Here is a 20,888-nt window from a genome sequence, read left to right on the forward strand (position 1 = left end):
CCGTAGTTCTTACCCCGGTGAATAAGACTGTAGCCACACCCTCTTAATAATCTTCATGGTCAGATAAACTCGGTGTGTTATCCCAAATGTTATAAGATGTGAATCTAGTCTAAGACAGTACAGTATATAGCGATTGGAACATGAACGAGATATATTGAACAGATGTTACTTAATGGACAAGTATAATATTGAAGTAGTCCCATTGTTACTGTATCCTTCAGATGTTACTTTAATCTGCTGAATGTTTATAGATCTCTGATCTGTGAAAATGAGACTTGTCATTGCTCCACTGTTACTGTGTGGTTCTAACTGGTAATTATCATTCTCCAGCCCAGTCTTGTCCAGTGCATTGGCTTCTATATTCAGTAAATGGGACCTGCCGGTTTTCACGCTGCCTTTTAACATAGCCGTGTGTCTGCACTTATCCGCTGCCGGACCCTACAATATATTCTTTCCCACTGTGGATATCCGACCTATAGATGCTGTTCCCAACATCACCTGGTCTGATGTCCAGGTGACGCAGGTAGGTTCAGCACTGTACAGTTGTTAGATTTACACCTTCTTCTACAGTATATTATGGACAGGGCCCCAAAAAATCCGATCTGCGTATTAGGGCCAGTCAGTTTCCATAATTCGGTCCAAGGGCAGGATGGACTGATCTGTCTTTGTGTGTGTGTGTGTGTGTGTGTGTGTGTGTGTGTGTGTGTGTGTGTGTGATATGAGATTAGTAAAATGTGTCACCATTACTTCAATGCATGTGACGTAAGCTTTCACGAGCAGGGCCCTCTTCCCCCATGTGCTTTTCCGTCTCTTACTTAACCAATCTTCGTCTTAATACTCTCAATGACTGCACAAATCCCCCTATTTTCTGCCACCCTGATACTTATTTCAGTGTTGTCTGCTGAGCTATACTGTCTTGAAGGGTTGTGTATGGCGGTCACATGAGTAAGAATCCCGACACTGGTCGGGGGAAAGTATTTTACCCCTACCCTAACCCACCAGCGGTGTCGGCTACACCTAACCCTAACACCCCACCCCAGTGCCTAACCTAAACCCTCCCTCTTGGGCCCAAGCCCTAACCCCCACCCCGATACTCACTTGTGTCGGGATTCTGGTGTCTGTCACATGACTGCCGGCAACCCAACCGGCCCGATGCCAAACGCATCCCGTCTTGAATTGTAAGTCACTGTTTTCTTGTTTTGCTCTTTTGTTTGTGTTCTGTAACTCGGAGCTGCAGAACCCATGTGGCGCCATATAAAGAATAATAATACTACATATAAAAAGTCCTTTAATAACTCTGTTATGAGTCCGACGGTTCAATGATCTTTCATAGAAAAAGAGACTTGGAAAGCAACTCAGCGGTTAAATCATTAGTGGCTAAAGTGAAATTGAAAGTTTCTGCTGTTGTGGGAGGTTATTGCTACAGACACACAGCCAGCGTGAATAACCAAGAACAAGATAAAACAGATATACTGACCTCTCATGAGACACCATAAACTTTTTAATAGCTCTCTTTCTTCCTCCCATTGGAGCAGTGTTGATTTATTCCCATATACTCTGCGCACTTAACTGACAGTTTTATTGTGTGTCTGTTGTGTTGTGCCTGGTTCCAGAATATGCTGCTATGTTCAAGGACCAACACGCAGGGAAAACAGGGGAGATGCATGTCTCTTTAACACGTAACATTTCATTACATAACATGGAGAATTATTAACAGTAAGAAGATTCTACAACAGAGTACAGGGCACAACGTAAACCGTACCACATAGGGTCTTTCCAGAGCTGGCCCTAGCTAATTTGATGCCCATGGCAATATTTTGGCTGGTGCCACCTAGCATCACCGCTAGTTCTGCATCTGACCCAGCAACACTCAGGCAGTGGGCCCACCGGGGGTTTACCCTGTGCCCCTGTGGGCCAGTCCAACCCTGCATAATGCCACACAGTAATGCACCTTACGCATATGCCCACATTAGTAATGCCCATAATACACATAATGCCACACAGTAATGCACCTTACACATAGGCCCACATTAGTAATGCCCATAATACACACAATGCCACACAGTAATGCACCTTACACATATGCCCCACATTAGTAATGCCCATAATACACACAATGCCACACAGTAATGCACCTTACACATATGCCCCACATTAGTAATGCCCATAATACACACAATGCCACACAGTAATGCACCTTACACATATGCCCCACATTAGTAATGCCCATAATACACATAATGCCACACAGTAATGCACCTTACACATATGCCCCACATTAGTAATGTCCATAATACACATAATTCCACACAGTAATGCACCTTACACATATGCCCCACATTAGTAATGCCCATAATACACATAATGCCACACAGTAATGCACCTTACACATATGCCCACATTAGTAATGCCCATAATACACACAATGCCACACAGTAATGCACCTTACACATATGCCCCACATTAGTAATGCCCATAATACACATAATGCCACACAGTAATGCACCTTACACGTAAGCCCCACATTAGTAATGCCCATAATACACATAATGCCACACAGTAATGCACCTTACACATATGCCCCACATTAGTAATGCCCATAATACACATAATGCCACACAGTAATGCACCTTACACATATGCCTCACATTAGTAATGCCCATAATACACATTATGCCCCACACAGTAATGCACCTTACACATATGCCCCACATTAGTAATGCCCATAATACACATAATGCCACACAGTAATGCACCTTACACATATGCCCACATTAGTAATGCCCATAATACACATAATTCCACACAGTAATGCACCTTACACATATGCCCCACATTAGTAATGCCCATAATACACATAATGCCACACAGTAATGCACCTTACACATATGCCTCACATTAGTAATGCCCATAATACACATTATGCCCCACACAGTAATGCACCTTACACATATGCCCCACATTAGTAATGCCCAAAATACACATAATTTCACACAGTAATGCACCTTACGCACATGCCCCACATTAGCAATGCCCATAATACACATAATTCCACACAGTAATGCACCTTACACATATGCCCCACATTAGTAATGCCCATAATACACATAATGCCACACAGTAATGCACCTTACACACGCCCCACATTAGAAATGCACATAATACACACAATGCCACACAGTAATGCACCTTACACATATGCCCCACATGAGTAATGCCCATAATACACATAATGCCACACAGTAATGCACCTTACACATATGCCCCACATTAGTAATGCCCATAATACACATAATGCCACACAATAATGCACCTTACACATATGCCCCACATTAGCAATGCCCATAATACACACAATTCCACACAGTAATGCACCTGACACATATGCCCCACATTAGTAATGCCCATAATACACATAATGCCACACAATAATGCACCTTACACATATGCCCCACATTAGTAATGCCCATAATACACACAATTCCACACAGTAATGCACCTGACACATATGCCCCACATTAGTAATGCCCATAATACACATAATGCCACACAGTAATGCACCTTACACATATGCCTCACATTAGTAATGCCCATAATACACATAATGCCACACAATAATGCACCTTACACATATGCCCCACATTAGTAATGCCCATAATACACATAATTTCACACAGTAATGCACCTTACACATATGCCCCACATTAGTAATGCCTATAATACACAACAGTGCCACACAATAATGCACCTTACACATATGAACCACATTAGTAATTCCTATAATACACACAATGCCACACAGTAATGCACCTTACACATATGCCCCACATTAGTAATGCCCATAATACACATAATTCCACACAGTAATGCACCTTACACATAAGCCCCACATTAGTAATGCCCATAATACACACAATGCCACACAGTAATGCACCTTACACATATGCCTCACATTAGTAATGCCCATAATACACATAATGCCCCACACAGTAATGCACCTTACACATATGCCCCAAAATAGTAATGCCCATAATACACTTAATGGCACACAGTAATGCACCTTACACATATGCCCACATTAGTAATGCCCATAATACACATAATGCCACACAGTAATGCACCTTACACATATGCCTCACATTAGTAATGCCCATAATACACATAATTCCACACAGTAATGCACTTTACACATATGCCCCACATTACTAATGCTCATAATACACATAATTTCACACAGTAATGCACCTTACACATATGCCCCACATTAGTAATTCCCATAATAAACATAATTCCACACAGTAATGCACCTTACACATATGCCCCACATTAGTAATGCTCATAATAGACATAATTCCACACAGTAATGCACCTTACACATATGCCTCACATTAGTAATGCCCATAATACACATAATGCCACACAGTAATGCACCTGACACATATGCCCCCACATTAGTAATGCCCATAATACACATAATGCCACACAGTAATGCACCTTACACATATGCCTCACATTAGTAATGCCCATAATACACACAATGCCACACAGTAATGCACCTTACACATAAGCCCCACATTAGTAATGCCCATAATACACACAATGCCACACAGTAATGCACCTTACACATATGCCTCACATTAGTAATGCCCATAATACACACAATGCCACACAGTAATGCACCTTACACATAAGCCCCACATTAGTAATGCCCATAATACACACAATGCCACACAGTAATGCACCTTACACATATGCCTCACATTAGTAATGCCCATAATACAAACAATGCCACACAGGAATGCACCTTACACACATGCCCCACATGAGTAATGCCCATAATAACCATAATGCCACACAGTAATGCACCTTACACATATGCCTCACATTAGTAATGCCCATAATACACACAATGCCACATAGTAATGCACCTTACACATATGCCCCACATTAGTAATGCCCATAATACACACAATGCCACACAGTAGTGCACCTTGCACATATGCCTCACATTAGTAATGCCCATAATACACATAATGCCACACAGTAATGCACCTTACACATATGCCCACATTAGTAATGCCCATAATACACATAATGCCACACAGTAATGCACCTTACACATATGCCCCACATTAGTAATGCCCATAATACACACAATGCCACACAGTAATGCACCTTACACATATGCCCACATTAGTAATGCCTATAATACACATAATGCCACACGGTAATGCACCTTACACATATGCCCCACATCAGTAATGCCCATAATACACATAATCGCACACGGTAATGCACCTTACACATATGCCCCACATTAGTAATGCCCATAATACACATAATGCACACAGTAATGCACCTTACACATATGCCCCCACATTAGTAATGCCCATAATACACATAATACCACACAGTAATGCACCTTACACATATGCCTCACATTAGTAATGCCCATAATACACATAATGCCACACAGTAATGCACCTTACACATATGCCTCACATTTGTAATGCCCATAATACACACAATGCCACACAGTAATGCACCTTACACATATGCCTCACATTTGTAATGCCCATAATACACACAATGCCACACAGTAATGCACCTTACACATATGCCTCACATTAGTAGTGCCCATAATACACATAATGCCACACAGTAATGCATCTGACACATATGCCCCACATTAGTAATGCCCATAATACACATAATGCCACACAGTAATGCACCTTACACATATGCCTCACATTAGTAATGCCCATAATACACATAATGCACACAGTAATGCACCTGACACATATGCCCCCACATTAGTAATGCCCATAATACACATAATACCACACAGTAATGCACCTTACACATATGCCTCACATTAGTTATGCCCATAATACACATAATGCCACACAGTAATGCACCTTACACATATGCCTCACATTTGTAATGCCCATAATATACACAATGCCACACAATTATGCACCTTACACATATGCCTCACATTAGTAGTGCCCATAATACACATAATGCCACACAGTAATGCATCTGACACATATGCCCCACATTAGTAATGCCCATAATACACATAATGCCACACAATAATGCACCTTACACATATGCCCCACATTAGTAGTGCCCATAATACACATAATGCCACACAGTAATGCATCTGACACATATGCCTCACATTAGTAATGCCCATAATACACATAATGCCACACAGTAATGCACCTGACACATATGCCCCACATTAGTAATGCCCATAATACACATAATGCCACACAGTAATGAACCTTACACATATGCCTCACATTAGTAATGCTAGTAGCTTTTTTTTAGAAAACTTACTTTTGCTTGCTGGCATGCTTGCAGTCAGTGTGTGTGCCTATGCAGCTCCCTAGATCTGTGACTGCATTTGTGAGATAGGGTTGGCAGGCAGGGTGGGTGCGTGCTTGCGCTCGCTCCCGTTAAAGGGGCACCCTTACAAGGGATGTGACCACACAGGGTATGCTGTCCTTTGCAAGCCTCACCCTTTATTTTCGCTTGCTGGTTTGACACAGATGGCAGCACTGTCCAGATACTGTCATACATGCTGGTTATACAAAAAGACCAGCATCAAGCATGTAGCACCTGTCCATTCTCTTCACTGTTCAGTGTGTTCGCTGGTGTCTGTTACTACCAGCAACTACATGCCCTTTTATTTTATGCTCTGCCCCCCAGTCTGATGCGCCCGAAAGTCACACTGCACTGATGTTTCATATAGAAATAGCGCAACGCAACTTACTGACCACGTTACAGTGCTGGGTGATGGGAATTTTACGGCATGGACTCACTGAGAAATTAAGTGTGGGGAGAACACCTCCCATGTTATATCCCTACAGACACCTGGGGTTTGCACAGGGATAAGGGACACACACAGGATGGCAGGGTCCCCCTCACCCATGTGCACAAGCTGAATAGGTGATGCCAGACTTATGTGGAGCAGTCTTCGAAAATACACATGTGGTATCATAAGGAGTCATCCAGTAATAACCTTATATAGTCATTGAAAATGTCACAGGTCCAGGAAATGCAGTTACAGAGCTTCTGCTGTCTGAGGTCTCACAAGTCAGAGGCATTCAAGCAAGTTGGATGGAGTTTAAGGGACTGTCTGCAGTCTATTTGACAAATGTAACCAGCAGTGTATACATGTGGAAAGTAACAGTTTGCGGACTGTCCCTCCTAGCATGAGATACTATAGGGACATACTTGGATGCCCCTAGACATGCCTGGATGCCCTAGGCAAATGCTTAGCCTGCCTATAGCTAAGGCCAGTTCTGGGTCTTCCCACCATAAATTCTCAAGTATACTTGAGCCTTTTACCTGTTGCTATACTCCAACGTTACTTAAGTAGGAGTATTGCATTCTTATGGTCTGGATGCCGGTGTCGGTCATGTGACCGGCGACACCCCAACCACCGGGATCCCGTATCACACCCAGATAATTATATGTGCTTTGTCCTAGACTGATTTTTTGGTAGCAACCAGCAAAACCTACATAATAAAACCTCTCATGTAATGTTATAGCGGTACAGCCACTTTGGTTAACAAGAGAATGCACACTGAACCTGTATGAACTATTGTGTAATAATACTCCATGATCTGTCTCGCAGTTGCTGAAGGCTGTGCCGGTTGGTGTCGGACAGGTGTACGGCTGTGATAACCCGTGGACTGGAGGAATCTTCTTGGCGGCGCTGTTTATTTCTTCCCCTGTGATTTGCATGCATGCAGGAATTGGATCAGCAGTGGGCATGATTGCAGGTAAATGTGTCATTATTACATGTACAGAAAAGCATTAAAATACACATCGTACTCTTTGGCCGGCAAGTTACAACCATTAAAACAACTTGCATCCACTTTCTTAATTTTGGAGCCTTGGATTGAATTCCCAATGTTGCTTTTATTACTAGCTGTTGTGCCTGGCATTGCCTGGGTGTCTTTATAGTGAAGCTAGAACACAGATCTCTAGTAGAGAACAGGGTTCTCCCCAGGTACAATTGGGACACGTAACATCTGGCAGCTAGTAGAAAGCAACAGGAGCTGTAGAAAGTATATAGTGTAGGCTGCTTCTCATTGGCTCACATATACCAGACATAAACCAATAAGCAGCTGCTTATACTCGTTGCATTGTATTAGCATTGGTTCAATAGGGCATTCTGTACCATCATACAATAAATACTGTATCACTAAGTTTGAGGTCTGAATTGGGCATTATCAAGGAGGTTAAATTGATAAGATAATTCCTGCGGCCAGATTCCTGGGCTTACTAAGGGGAGGACGCTATAAGTGCCGCATCTGCGTCTCTATGTGCAGCAGCCGTGCAACAATATGCAAAGCAAAGGAGAAGACTTGCCATCTTCTCTGTTCCGCTGCTGAATCTGAAGATGCAGCATCGGTCAATTGCATGAACATGCGGAGATCTGCAAACATCAGAGGTTTATATCGTATTTGTGTATATCTCTGAATCAGGACCTCCAATAAATATTTGAATTTCTATTTGGTGTAAATTTGGATATGCCGTGCCGCCAAGATACTGTACTGCCAAATTGGGCAGCATCTACATTTGCCAGTTTTATTTTTTCTTGCTAATTATGGCAGAAGTGCAATTCTAGTAAACTGAATGCGTGTCTGACAGCTTACACAGAGGTATAACGATCAGAGCCGGATTAGTTCAGCAAGAGTTGTAGATGTGTGAAAAATCACACATCTACAATCCATTACACTGACATGCGGGGAAGACGCCCAGCAAAGGGCAAGTCCGCCTTGCATGTCGGATCAAGCCCTTTCCCCCGCAGACATGCAAGCGCATCACAAGACAGCGATACTTGTGATAACCCACCAACTTTTTGGTCGTAGCGACTGCGTGTGATGTCACACAGCCACCGCGGCCCGCCCCTGCATTGTCCGGACTGCAACCCCCAAATGCTGCAATGCCACCCCCCGAAACGCCAACACGATGCTTCATCCCGCCCCGCAACCGCCTCTGTCAGTCAGGCAGAGGCATTCACATATGTGAGATGCCATCACATCTCACCAGGGCCGGTTCTTGCCCTTGTGGCGCCCCGGGCAAAAAAATAGGGGTGTGGCTTTGTATGGGGGCGTGGTCAGTTACGCCCCCTGTAGCGCCGCTGGAAGAAAAGAAAAATAAAAATAAAAGTATACTTACAATCCCCGCTCCTGATTCCAGACCGCTGCAGACCTCCTCCTCCGCCGGTGCCGCTCTTCTCCTTTCCTCGGATCTATGGGAGAGACGTCATTACGTCTCTCCCATAGCACAGCATAGACACTAGAGGTCAATTATGACCCCTAGTGTCTGTGCCACTATGCTGTGCGGTGCGCGATGATGTCATCGCGCACCGCACAGCACAGGTCCTCTCCATGAAGGGTAACTAGACGCGTAGCGTCTGGTTCCCTTCAAAGCGGGGGACCAGCGGCAGGCACAGCGGGGGGCACAGTGGCGGATCTTGCCATGGTGTGGCGCCCTCCGGATGGCAAGATCCGCTACTGCATCTCACAGTGTGCCCACATGCAGTGCGGCTTCTGCACGTGCGCACCCTGCAGGGGGCTTCAGCATGTGAAGCTGTTGAAGCAGCATTCCATGCTGAATCAGACCCTAAGCCTTCGGGAGGCCCAGGGCACTTAAGACAGGGGCCCTCCCCCTTCTGTCAGCAACTACCCCATGGCTGTTTCTGCTGCAAGTCTCTCTTCCCCCCCTCCCCCCTTGTTCCACCACAACAAGACCTTTTACTAACACTGAATGATGCAGTTGCATGCACCATGAGATTTCAGGCTGTCCGGGAGGGTTTCATGCTGCAGCGGGGGGGAGAGAAAATTTCAGGCAGTCGGGCGGGGTGGGAGGGTTTCATGCTGCAAGGGGAGAATGAGTGCAGTGAGTCCCATGCTGTGTGAGGTCCCACATGCGGTTGTGCAGCTGTGCGCCATCCCCCTCCCCCTCCTCTCAGGCAGCGCAGGGACTGACTCTGTAATCTCCAGCCTCCGCTGCTGCTAGGAGATCAGCTGCTGGCAGCGGAGACTGGAGAGAGGAGATGGAGCATTAGCAGCTTTGGCCGAGGGCCCCCCAAAACAGAGGGGCCCGGAGGTACTTGCTTAATCCAGCTCTGATAACTATGCAAAAATGTGCCAATGAGTTGCTGGTATGTGGTATCAGTTTCCACTGTAATGACTCTAGAGCATAGGTTCTCAAACTTGGTCCTCAGGACCCCACACAGTGCATGTTTTGCAGGTCACCCAGCAGGTGCACAGGTGTATTAATTACTCACTGACACATTTTAAAAGGTCTGCAGGTGGAGCTAATTATTTCACTTGTGATTCTGTGTGGAGACCTGCAAAACATGCACTGTGTGGGGTCCTGAGGACCGAGTTTGAGAACCTGTGCTCTAGAGCAGTGGTTCTCAAACTCGGTCCTCAGGACCCCACACGGTTCACGTTTTCCATGTCACCCCACAGCTACTCTGTGTATCACCAACTTCACATTTTAAAAATCTACAGGTGACCTGCAAAACATGGACAGTATGGGGGTCCTGAGGACCGAGTTTGAGAACCTGTGCTCCAGAGAACTGGCTCTACACTTATTACTGTGCTTTGAGTCTTGTGACTTATTGGCTGATTTCCCTGACAATGTCCAAAATGTCTTTCTGTTTTTCAGGGTTAAGCCTTGCAACACCATTTGATAAAATCTATTTTGGACTGTGGGGCTACAATTCTGTCCTGGCTTGTATAGCGGTGGGAGGAATGTTCTACGCTCTCACCTGGCAGACCCACTTGCTCGCTCTTGCCTGTGGTACGTACATCGTAGCTGGGTAAATCTAACACTAGCCACGGGTGCAGCAATGTCGGCCAATTGGTTCAAATGCCAACCCAATAATTCCACTGGAACTTGTTTTTTTGAGCATATTGATCAATGAGGTATAAAAATGACCACTATCAAACTTGCCATCTTCTTGCTACAATAAAGGGCCCGGTCGACTGGAAGTGATTTGGTTGTTTGGATAATGGGGGTCATTCCGAGTTGATCACTCGCTAGCTAGTTTTAGCAGCCATGCAAGCACTATGCCGCCACCCACTGGGGAGTGTATTTTAGCTTAGCAGAAGTGCGAACGTATGTGCAGCCGAGCTCTGCAAAAACAGTTTGTGCAGTTTCTGAGTAGCTCTGAACCTACTCAGCGCTTGCGATCACTTCAGCCTATTCGTGTCCGGATTTGACGTCATACACCCGCCCAGCGAACGCCCAGCCAGGCCTGCTTTTTTTCAGACACGCCTGCGCTTTTGCAAACACTCCCTGAAAACGATCAGTTGACACCCAGTAATGCCCCCTTCCTGTCAATCTTCTTGCGGCCACCAGTGCGAAGGAAAACTTTGCTAGAACCTGAGCACAACCACAAAGAGCTTTGTACCCGTACGTCGCGCGTGCGCATTGCGGGGCAAACGCATGCACAGAAATGCCGTCTTTTCACCTGAAAGCTGCGCTGCGAAAATTGGCAGCGAGCGATCAACTCTGAATGACCCCCAATGTGTGGCCAAATTGCACCTTGATCCTGGCTCTCAAACAGAACTCGCGCTCTGTAGATAAATGTTTCCCATCTACAGCCCCTGGGGACCCCTAGCAGTGCCTGGTTTACACATCTCCTCAGTATCACAAGTGAATTAATTAGCAAAACCTGTGGATCTTTAAAAATGCCAGCCGGTAATGAATGCACCTGTGCACCTGCTAGTACAGGCCTTGTTAGATGCACCTGTGTAAAAGTTATACCTCAAACATGGGTCCCCCTGCAATAGTTAAAAAGTCCAAGGAGTAAATGTAATAGGGTCCAAACTGCCGGAGGTGTGGGACTTCGGGTGAGATTGCCCTATTTTTAAAGCGGCAATCATTTACAAGCCAAAACGAACTTGGTTTTGACTTGTAACTGATTTCTGATTTAAAGGGCATTCTAGCCCGAAGTCCTGCACCTCTGACAATTCTATTATATTTACCCCTAAAGGTGGGGAATCCCTATTTAAAAATATCAAAACTAAAACCACCACACTACAACTGGCGTGAAAATCTAGAATCGGGAAGCGGGGGCCGCTCTGGTTGCCAATCTCTGGTACCCAACATTAGAAAAAGGAGCCTCAGGGGAAGTGATACAGGACTTTGCCTTTTTTGTTTTCATGGGTGCAATACTTCTTTATCTCCCTCGCTTCAAGGCCCTCATTCCGAGTTGTTTTCTACGCATCGCAGCGATTTTCCGCTAATTGCGCATGCGCAATGTTCGCACTGCGACTGCGCCAAGTAAATTTGCTATACAGTTAGGTATTTTACTCACGGCATTACGAGGTTTTTTTCTTCGTTCTGGTGATCGTAATGTGATTGACAGGAAGTGGGTGTTTCTGGGCGGAAAACTGGCCGTTTTATGGGTGTGTGCGAAAAAACGCTGCCGTTTCAGGGAAAAACGCGGGAGTGTCTGAAGAAACGGGGGAGTGTCTGGGTGAACGCTGGGTGTGTTTGTGACGTCAAACCAGGAACGAAACTGACTGAACTGATCGCAGTGGCAGAGTAAGTTTCGAGCTACTCAGAAACTGCTAAGAACTGTCTATTCGCAAATCTGCTAATCTTTCGTTCGCAAATCTACTATGCTAAGATTCACTCCCAGTAGGCGTCGGCTTAGCGTGTGCAAAGCTGCCAAAAGCAGCTTGCGAGCGAACAACTCGGAATGAGGACCCAAGTGCAGCAATTCATGCTATATGCTGATTAATAGGCCCAATACACGTCCGCTTTAACGCCGCACTCATAGATGTTGCTTTCTTAATCTCCCTGAAATGCAAATGTGCGTTACACAAAATGAACCTCTCCCCTCCAGTAATGGGAACCTCTTTGCAGATGGCCATGGCTCCAGCGTGATTGCACTATTTGGACGGTATTATTAAATAAGAGTGGTGTTTCGAATTGTTCCAAATTGGATGCAGTACTGTGCTTGAACCAGAAAGCCTACAGCACATTTCCTACCCCAGATAGTCTACTGGAAGGGGATGGAACTGATGCTGAAAATAACAGGCAGCTCTGCTTTACCATCTATGTCAATGAGAATTGCTGCTCAGAATAAAATATTTAAAGAAAACAACCACAGATGCACACGCAGTTTGGTATTACATGTTTTGCAACTTCTTCTCCGTATGTTGGGTGGTGTTACACTGGGGTGTGATAGGATGATGAACTACAAACTAAGACTATTATAATTTAATGATGCGCAATGTTTTTGTTCTTTCTCGTACCTGTAGCTCTCTTCTGCGCATACCTGGGTGCGTCGCTGGGCAACATGATGACTGTGGTAAGTCAGGGCCGGTTCTTGCCCTTGTGGTGCCCCGGGCAAAAATATAGGGGCGTGGCTTCATATGGGGGCGTGGTCAGTTACGCCCACATTTCCCCCCCTTGAAGCGCAGATGAAAGAAAAAAAAATTATACTTACGATCCCCGCTCCTGATTCCAGACCGCTTCAGACCTCCGCTGGCGCCGCTCTTCTCCTCTTCTCTCTTTGGATCTATGGGAGAGGCGTCAGTCATGACGTCTCTCCCATAGCACAGCACAGACACTAGAGGTCAATTATGACCCCTAGCGTCTGTGCCACAATGCTGTGCGGTGCGCGATGACATCATTGCACACCGCACAGCAAAGGTCCTCTCCACGAAGGGAAACTAGACGCATAGCATCTGGTTCCCTTCGCAGCGGGGGGCACTTCGGGGGGCACAGTGGTGGATCTTGCCATGGTGCGGCGCCCTCCGGATGGCGCCGGCGCCCTCCGGATGGCGCCGGCGCCCTCCGGAAGGCGGCGCCGTGAGCAAAAGTCCTTCTTGCCCGAGGCAAGATCCGCTACTGTGGTAAGTATCAAGCGAGAATCTAAAGGGAAAAAAAAACAAAACAAGAAGCAATCAGAAGCTTGTCATCCTTTGCAGGAATATTACTATGCTTAGACCTGGCATTGCTTCATACACACCATAGCTGAGGTGTGTGTACTTTCCGCACTATGTATAATGCACATATATTACAGAAAGGTCGCCTCTTGTGATCTACAGCTGTGTCCTCATCCACTGAGCATCTTTATACCATACAACATAGCTGCTTTTCACTTACCAACACCTTCTAAAACTTTACTTGCTATCTCTCACTATTGTGATGCCTTGGGGTGCTTTGATTGGCCTGGCCTAGGGGGTCCCATGACCTGGACTTGACCCTTTTAGAATGTTAGGGACCTACTTGATGATGCGGTGGGTAGGCCCATATTTTTGGCCAAAATGATGCAAAGAACCTAAATTGTACTGTTAAATTGCAGAATGTATTACAATTATTCTGATAATGTTTGGAGAACTCTGGGAGGGGGCAGCCAGGTCAGCACAGTGGTGGTCAATGTGGGGGGTGGCTTGTCATAGGGGGTGGGGAGGGGGTGTGACTGACACCTAGGGTCATCATAGCCATGCCCCCCACTGTACAATGCCAAGATCTCCTTCATGAAATAGCAACAACTTACAATGTACAACATGACAAAATAGTGGATAATATGGCCAAGCCCTCTACACACAGACCTGTATAAGTCTCATATGTCCCCTCCTTGTAATCTGGACAGTGCTGTCACATAACTTATGACTGTAAGTATTCATGATGGAATGGAAACAAATCAGAATAGTTTAATCACTTCATAAAACATGTACTGCTTTTTGTCCTTCTGCTTGAATCATATTTGTTAGTCATTTTGTGGGAGACCCCTACAGATATCTATATTCTGGAAATCCCTGCAAAAGCTATGTATCCCCAGGAGTTAAGGAGGACCTGTTCCCTCCATTTCCAACCGCAAAAGCAGCGCCCCCCACCCCCCATAGGATTCAATGCAGGCTGCTAAACTATCAGCTTCAAATGCCGTTAGATCACAGTAGCCTATGGGCTGCTCTTATTAATTATTATTTTTTTCGAAGAGGTATCCTTTGGTCACTACTTTCTGTCTCTACTGTTTTTATGTTGCCAAAAAGTTTTGACAGCCCAGACTAGATGCTCACTGGATTGTCTGCTAGGTTTTTACCGTCTTTTATGTCCACGCTGCTTTCTTATATTTTATTACTTCCATTATGTCTTTATCTCATGTGATACTAATTGCCTAATGTAATATCTCTTTGTATCTACTACCCTTTTGAACTTATTGACACGTTGTATGTTCTTTATGATATTGGTAGACTTTGCTATTTGTAACATCAATTTGTTTGGGGATACAAGTTGTTTAAAAACAAAAACTTAAAAAACTGTCAAATGAAAAAATTATTTTTAACCGAGGCCAGGAGTCTAGGGCAATGTGCAGTAAATGCGGGAAGATAAACATTTTATAGCATTTAGGTGTTCCTATAAATTTTCACAGACCTTGACCAGCTAGCATCCCTGTATGAACCCTCCGTACCATATGTGTACAAATGGCCTTATGCTGGATAAGTGTACTTCTGTCTTCTAACCATATTAACCAGTTGATACAAAAAAGATTCAGTGTTCTAGCAGGATGCGGTTATGTGACCGGCGGTCGGAAGATTGACGGTTACATTACCGATGCTGGGATCCCAAACACTGAATTGCCCGCGGGTCAGCATGCCGGCCATCAGGGACTATTCCCACTCCTGTGTGTCCACGACACCCATAGAGTAGAAATAGAACCCGTGGCGAGCGCACTGAGCCAACAAGCCTGCTAGGGGCTTTTGTTGCGCTCGCTTCCTGCTGGCCATCTAAAAGTTGGGAACCCGGCGTCGGTATGGTGACCAGCGGTCTCCCAACCGCCGGTCACCCGAACCTAACCACTAGCTCTAAAAGACCAGTCTAGATCATGTTAAACTTTCAACCCATGTGTGTTCCATATTGATCAGTGAACCTTATTGTGTATAGCAAACTTTGGGACTCCACAGGCATCTTATTTTGTGGGATGAATGAAATGACTGCATGCCATAGATGTTCTTCTAAAAAATATAATTCTGAAAAATAAATGACCTTGTTTTGATTACATTTCCCTATAACTTTGTTTCCGTTTTGTATTGTTCTTTTTGTAGGTTGGGCTACCATGTTGCACTTGGCCATTCTGCCTCTCTGCTCTCACATTCCTCTTGATAACGACGAACAATTCGGCCATTTACAAGCTGCCGCTGTCCAAGGTCACTTATCCGGAGGCAAATAGGAACTATTTTCTCAATCTGAAGAATCGGAAAGAAAAACATCACCTCTGAGCACAACGTCAACTAAAATTGAGTTTTTGCACTTTTTGTCTTGGGTCAAGAAATCATCCCTTCTCTAATGGATAATTCTCTTCAAACTTGTTTGCTTCAAGTACCACTCATGCACTTTTGCACCAAGGAATCTGCCGTGATGCGGCAAAAGGACTAAAATGGGTATAGTGAAAAAGTGGAAGGATCTGCAGAACTATATCCTATGAGTAGATTGTTTCAGACTGTTCTCCATCAAAGGGAAATGTTAACTGACATTACTGTCATTAGCTTGTGTCTAGATCTTTTTCCGAAGGCTAATATTCCAACTGCCGAGTTACAGCACCTTCATTAATTATAAAGGTCTTTATTCCATCTAGCGCTTTATTTTGAGGGACATTTAACAATGCCACAGTGCTCACATTTGTCCCTTTTTAGGATGAAAAATGTTCAGTCAATAGATAAGAACTTTATACCAAAAACCAGGCTGTACTGTGACTTTAGCAAATTGAACCCTCTTGCTGTTGTGGTCTCTCTCTGCACCGTGTATCATAAGGAATAAGGAATATAGGTTCCTTAGCACAATGTGTGAAGTAAAATTTTATTATCATTCTGTGTGAAATGCGCTGAATAAAATAATGAAACACCTTCAACCTGTCTGGTTTGTGTCTTTACAGTAAAGAGTTCAAACCGCTCACTATTTATAGAAGACCGGAGGAAAAGCATGTTTACACATTTAGGAGGAGAATTGTGAAGGCTTGGAGAGACATTAAGTAGGGAGAGATACATGGGGTCTATTTACTAAGCCATGGCGAGAGATAAAGTACCAACCAATCAGTTCCTAACTGTATATTTCCAAACACAGCCATGGCATCCAGGGACATATTGGTTGGTACTTTACCTCTTTCCAAGCTTTGATAAAAATCTCCCCTCACACTAACTCTCTTCAAGCTTTCAGAAATCTGGCCAAGGTACAAGGTTCTGGTGCAACTGGCCTCAACCAGTTTTATTGAGCAGAATAAAATAAAACACAAACAGACATCCTGCCGTCTGGCACTAAATAAATACAATTCACTTCTGACTAACACTAAAAAACCATATGCAACATGTCACCCAGTATTAGCTCACTTGTATCCAGTAGCAGGTTTTCTATCAGAGACTGTGCAGTCCCTTTTCCCCAGACAGTGAGAGAACAAAAGATAAGGCCTTTTAATACCCTGGTGCAGGTGAAATCACTAATTAGCCTTCTCTGAGGCTACAAGAACTAAGACCCGGACTGGGCCTTATGGATGGAGCCCGTCCTCCTTTCTCACATACATACCCCAGGACCCCGTAACTGTCTCTTACTAAAAGACAAATTGCTCTCAGAAGAACAAACACAACATCATTTTTAATTGTTTAGGTTTTTGTTTTTAAGTCTGACAATTTTGTTATGGTTCTTTTGTATTTTTGATATCTCCCTTTACGATGTACAGCCGTGGGAGTAGCTGCAGCGGTGACATAGATAAGGCAGCCTTGTACAGTCTCTGTGTAAATATATAGCAACTAACTTACCAGAAGGCATGAGACTGTATCGGAGGATATATGGAGAAGACTTGCAATAACTTCCTACTAGACACAACAAAAGGCCTGAGAGTAACAGCGTGTGTATTTTATGTGCCGCTTACGTAGGATGGATTCAAAACACTTATGGCGTTTTCTATATTTGGAACTACTACTGAATTAGCAGAGCCATTGACAGCTGCAGAATGCCAGTGGCGGAGCTATATTTTATTTGGTGGATTCAGACTGTTTTAATACTTTATGTAGATTTTACTTGTATGATGTCCTGACATTTTGAGGGAAGTAACTGGCACATCTCCAGGCTAACTGGGGCTGGAGATTAGATAGAATGTGCCTCTTAAATATTGGATGCTACAACTTGGTGCAGGAATACGCAAGTTCACCCGATCCAATGGTGGTCAAAAATTATGTTTGTCTGCAGGGCAGTTTCTATGGCTAAATGCACGGGGACCCTGAGGCCATGGCCACTGTCTCTTTGAGACAATATTCCATGCAGTCTGGCTGTCCGCATGGAATACTGTTGAAAATGTCCCACCCAAAATGGCCACCGCCAGACACTTGTGACAGTTACTAGAGGTTGCGGCGGCCATTTTGAGAGGGACTGGCAGGCGCAAACAGCGCAAAAGTGTCAGGACAAACCATGGTGGTGGCGGCACATCCTGTACCACCTGACAACGAGCAGGAAGTATGGCATAACTCTAAAGGGCATTACTGTGTGGGGCATGTACAAATATGATGCAAGGGTCATTAATGTCTATGGGGGGCATAATATGGTGCATGGGGTATTACTGTCTGTGGGGCATACTATGGTTCAAGGGGCATTAATGTCTGTGTGGGGCATAATATGATACTATGGTGCATGGGGTATTACTGTCTGTGGAGCATAATATGGTGCAAGGGTATTACTGTCTGTGTGGAGAATAATATGGTGTAAGGGTATTACTGTCTGTGTGCAGAATAATATGGTGCAAGGGTATTGCTGTATGTGGGGCATTATATGGTGCAAGGGGCATTACTGTCTGCAGGACATAATATGGTGCAAGGGGCATTACTGTCTGTGTGGAGAATAATATAGTGCAAGGGTAATACTGTCTGTGGGGCATATTATAGTGCAAGGGGCATTACTGTCTGTGGGGGGGCATACTATGGTGCAAGAGGTATTACTATCTGTTTGGGGCATAATATGGTGCAAGGGGCCTTACTGTCTGTAGGGCATAATATGGTGCAAGGGGCATTACTGTCTTTATGGAGCATAATAAACTAAGCAACAGAGCAGTGGCACAAACACACGGCAGTCATTTCTGTTTAAAAATGTGTTGCAGTTGCAAACCGACAACAGAAAAAAAAATGATTATGAAATTGCTGGATCCAGATTCCAATGTGGCGCTTACCAAACCTGCTGACATTAATAATGTATTTTATTCATACTTCACTTCACTTTATATGGACTCTCCTATAGATTCAAATTTGTCGGATTCATTTCTTAATGAAGCCAATTTGCCAATTTTATCGTCCCAACAGAGGGAATTTCTCTCCAGTGAAATAACGGAAGAAGATGTGAAACTTGCTATTGATAATTTGCGTCTTAATAGGTCGCCGGGTCCTGATGGACTTCATGGGAATTATTCTAAGATACTAAAAGAGGACCTCATTCCATGTTTTTAGACAAATTCAAGAGGATGCCCTTAGATATCCTACATTTAATGATGCATATACTATTTTGCTACTAATACCTGACAAAAACCCGGATTTGGTTACCTCTTACAGACCCATTACACTCCTAAACCAAGATTATATAATTTTGTCCAAAATTGTAGCCACTCGTCTGCAAACAATTCTTCCTTCTCTTTTAACATCACATCAGTCTGGTTTTACCCATGGGAGACATATAGGGGGTCATTCTGAGTTGATCGCTCGCTAGCAGTTTTTAGCAGCCATGCAAACGCTATGCCGCCACCCACTGGGAGTGTATTTTAGCTTAGCAGAAGTTCGAACGTTTTTATCGCAGAGCGCCTGCAAAAAAAAATTGTGTCGTTTCAGAGTAGCTCAAAACCTACTCAGTGCTTGCGATCACTTCAGACTATTCAGTTCCGGATTTGACGTCACACACCGCCCAGTGTTCGCCCAGCCACGCCTGCGTTTTCCCTGGCACGCCTGCGTTTCTCCGAACACTCCCTGAAAACGGTCAGTTGCCACCCAGAAACGCCCACTTCATGTCAATCACTCTGCGGAAACCAGAGCGACTGAAATGCATCGCTAGACCCTGTGCAAAACTGCATCGTTCGTTGTGCCCGTACGTCGTGCGTGCGCATTGCGCCACATACACATGCGCAGAACTGCCGATTTTTAGCCTGATCGCTGCACTGCGAACAAATGCAGCTAGCGATCAACTCGGAATGACCACCATAGTTCGTAATGTTCGATTAGCGGTAACAGCTTTATATTCCTCAGCAACCCATAGACACTCTTCTAATATACTGTTAAGTTTAGACGGCGAGAAGGCATTTGATAACATTTTGTGGCCATAGTTATACACTGTATTACAAAGGAGAGGGTTTGGTTCTTCCTTCATTAATATGATCAAATATTTTTATAATTTGCCTCATACTAAATTATTAATCAATTGGCTTTTGGGTGATCCTATTCAAATGTTCCGAAGGACTCGACAGGGATGCCCATTGTCCCCCTTACTTTTTAATCTTGCTTTGGACCCCTTATTAAAAGTTCTACAATCTTGGTCCCTTTTCCAAGGTATATCTTCAGGTAATACAGAAGTCAGGATAGCAGCCTTTGCTGATGATCTTCTTCTTTTTATCTCCAATCCATGCACTTGTTTATCACCTCTTCTTTCCAAATTGGAAGATTTTCTTAAAATTTCTGTTTTTTTCTATAAATCATTCCAAATCTATGATAATGGCCTTGAGTCCTTCTCTTAGTAGACCTATGTTGGACGTGGGTAATTTAAAATGGGTGTCTACTGATATCTCCTATTTAGGAATTTGTCTTCCTAAAAATATCTATGATTTATATAATATAAATATTAAACAAACAATAGATACAGCTCTTAAGGAA

The 20,888-nt window shown here is 44.2% G+C and overlaps 1 protein-coding gene across 5 annotated transcripts in view; it reads left to right on the plus strand.

Moving 5' to 3' along the window:
• The window catches only part of SLC14A1 (solute carrier family 14 member 1 (Kidd blood group)), a 77,022-nt gene extending 60,116 nt beyond the window's left edge, over positions 1 to 16,906 (plus strand). For all 5 annotated transcript variants that reach the window (XM_063958332.1, XM_063958303.1, XM_063958313.1 and 2 more), the window contains exons 5-9: positions 331 to 523; positions 7,649 to 7,796; positions 10,702 to 10,836; positions 13,311 to 13,360; positions 16,104 to 16,906. In XM_063958332.1, the coding sequence (XP_063814402.1) occupies positions 331 to 523; positions 7,649 to 7,796; positions 10,702 to 10,836; positions 13,311 to 13,360; positions 16,104 to 16,277 (700 nt within the window). In that variant the 3' untranslated portion in view covers positions 16,278 to 16,906. The remainder of the gene's footprint in view (positions 1 to 330; positions 524 to 7,648; positions 7,797 to 10,701; positions 10,837 to 13,310; positions 13,361 to 16,103) is intronic.
• Positions 16,907 to 20,888: the final 3,982 nt, after the last annotated feature.

Source organism: Pseudophryne corroboree, chromosome 1, assembly GCF_028390025.1.
Source record: "Pseudophryne corroboree isolate aPseCor3 chromosome 1, aPseCor3.hap2, whole genome shotgun sequence".
In the NCBI taxonomy this organism is placed as follows: Eukaryota; Metazoa; Chordata; class Amphibia; order Anura; family Myobatrachidae; genus Pseudophryne; species Pseudophryne corroboree.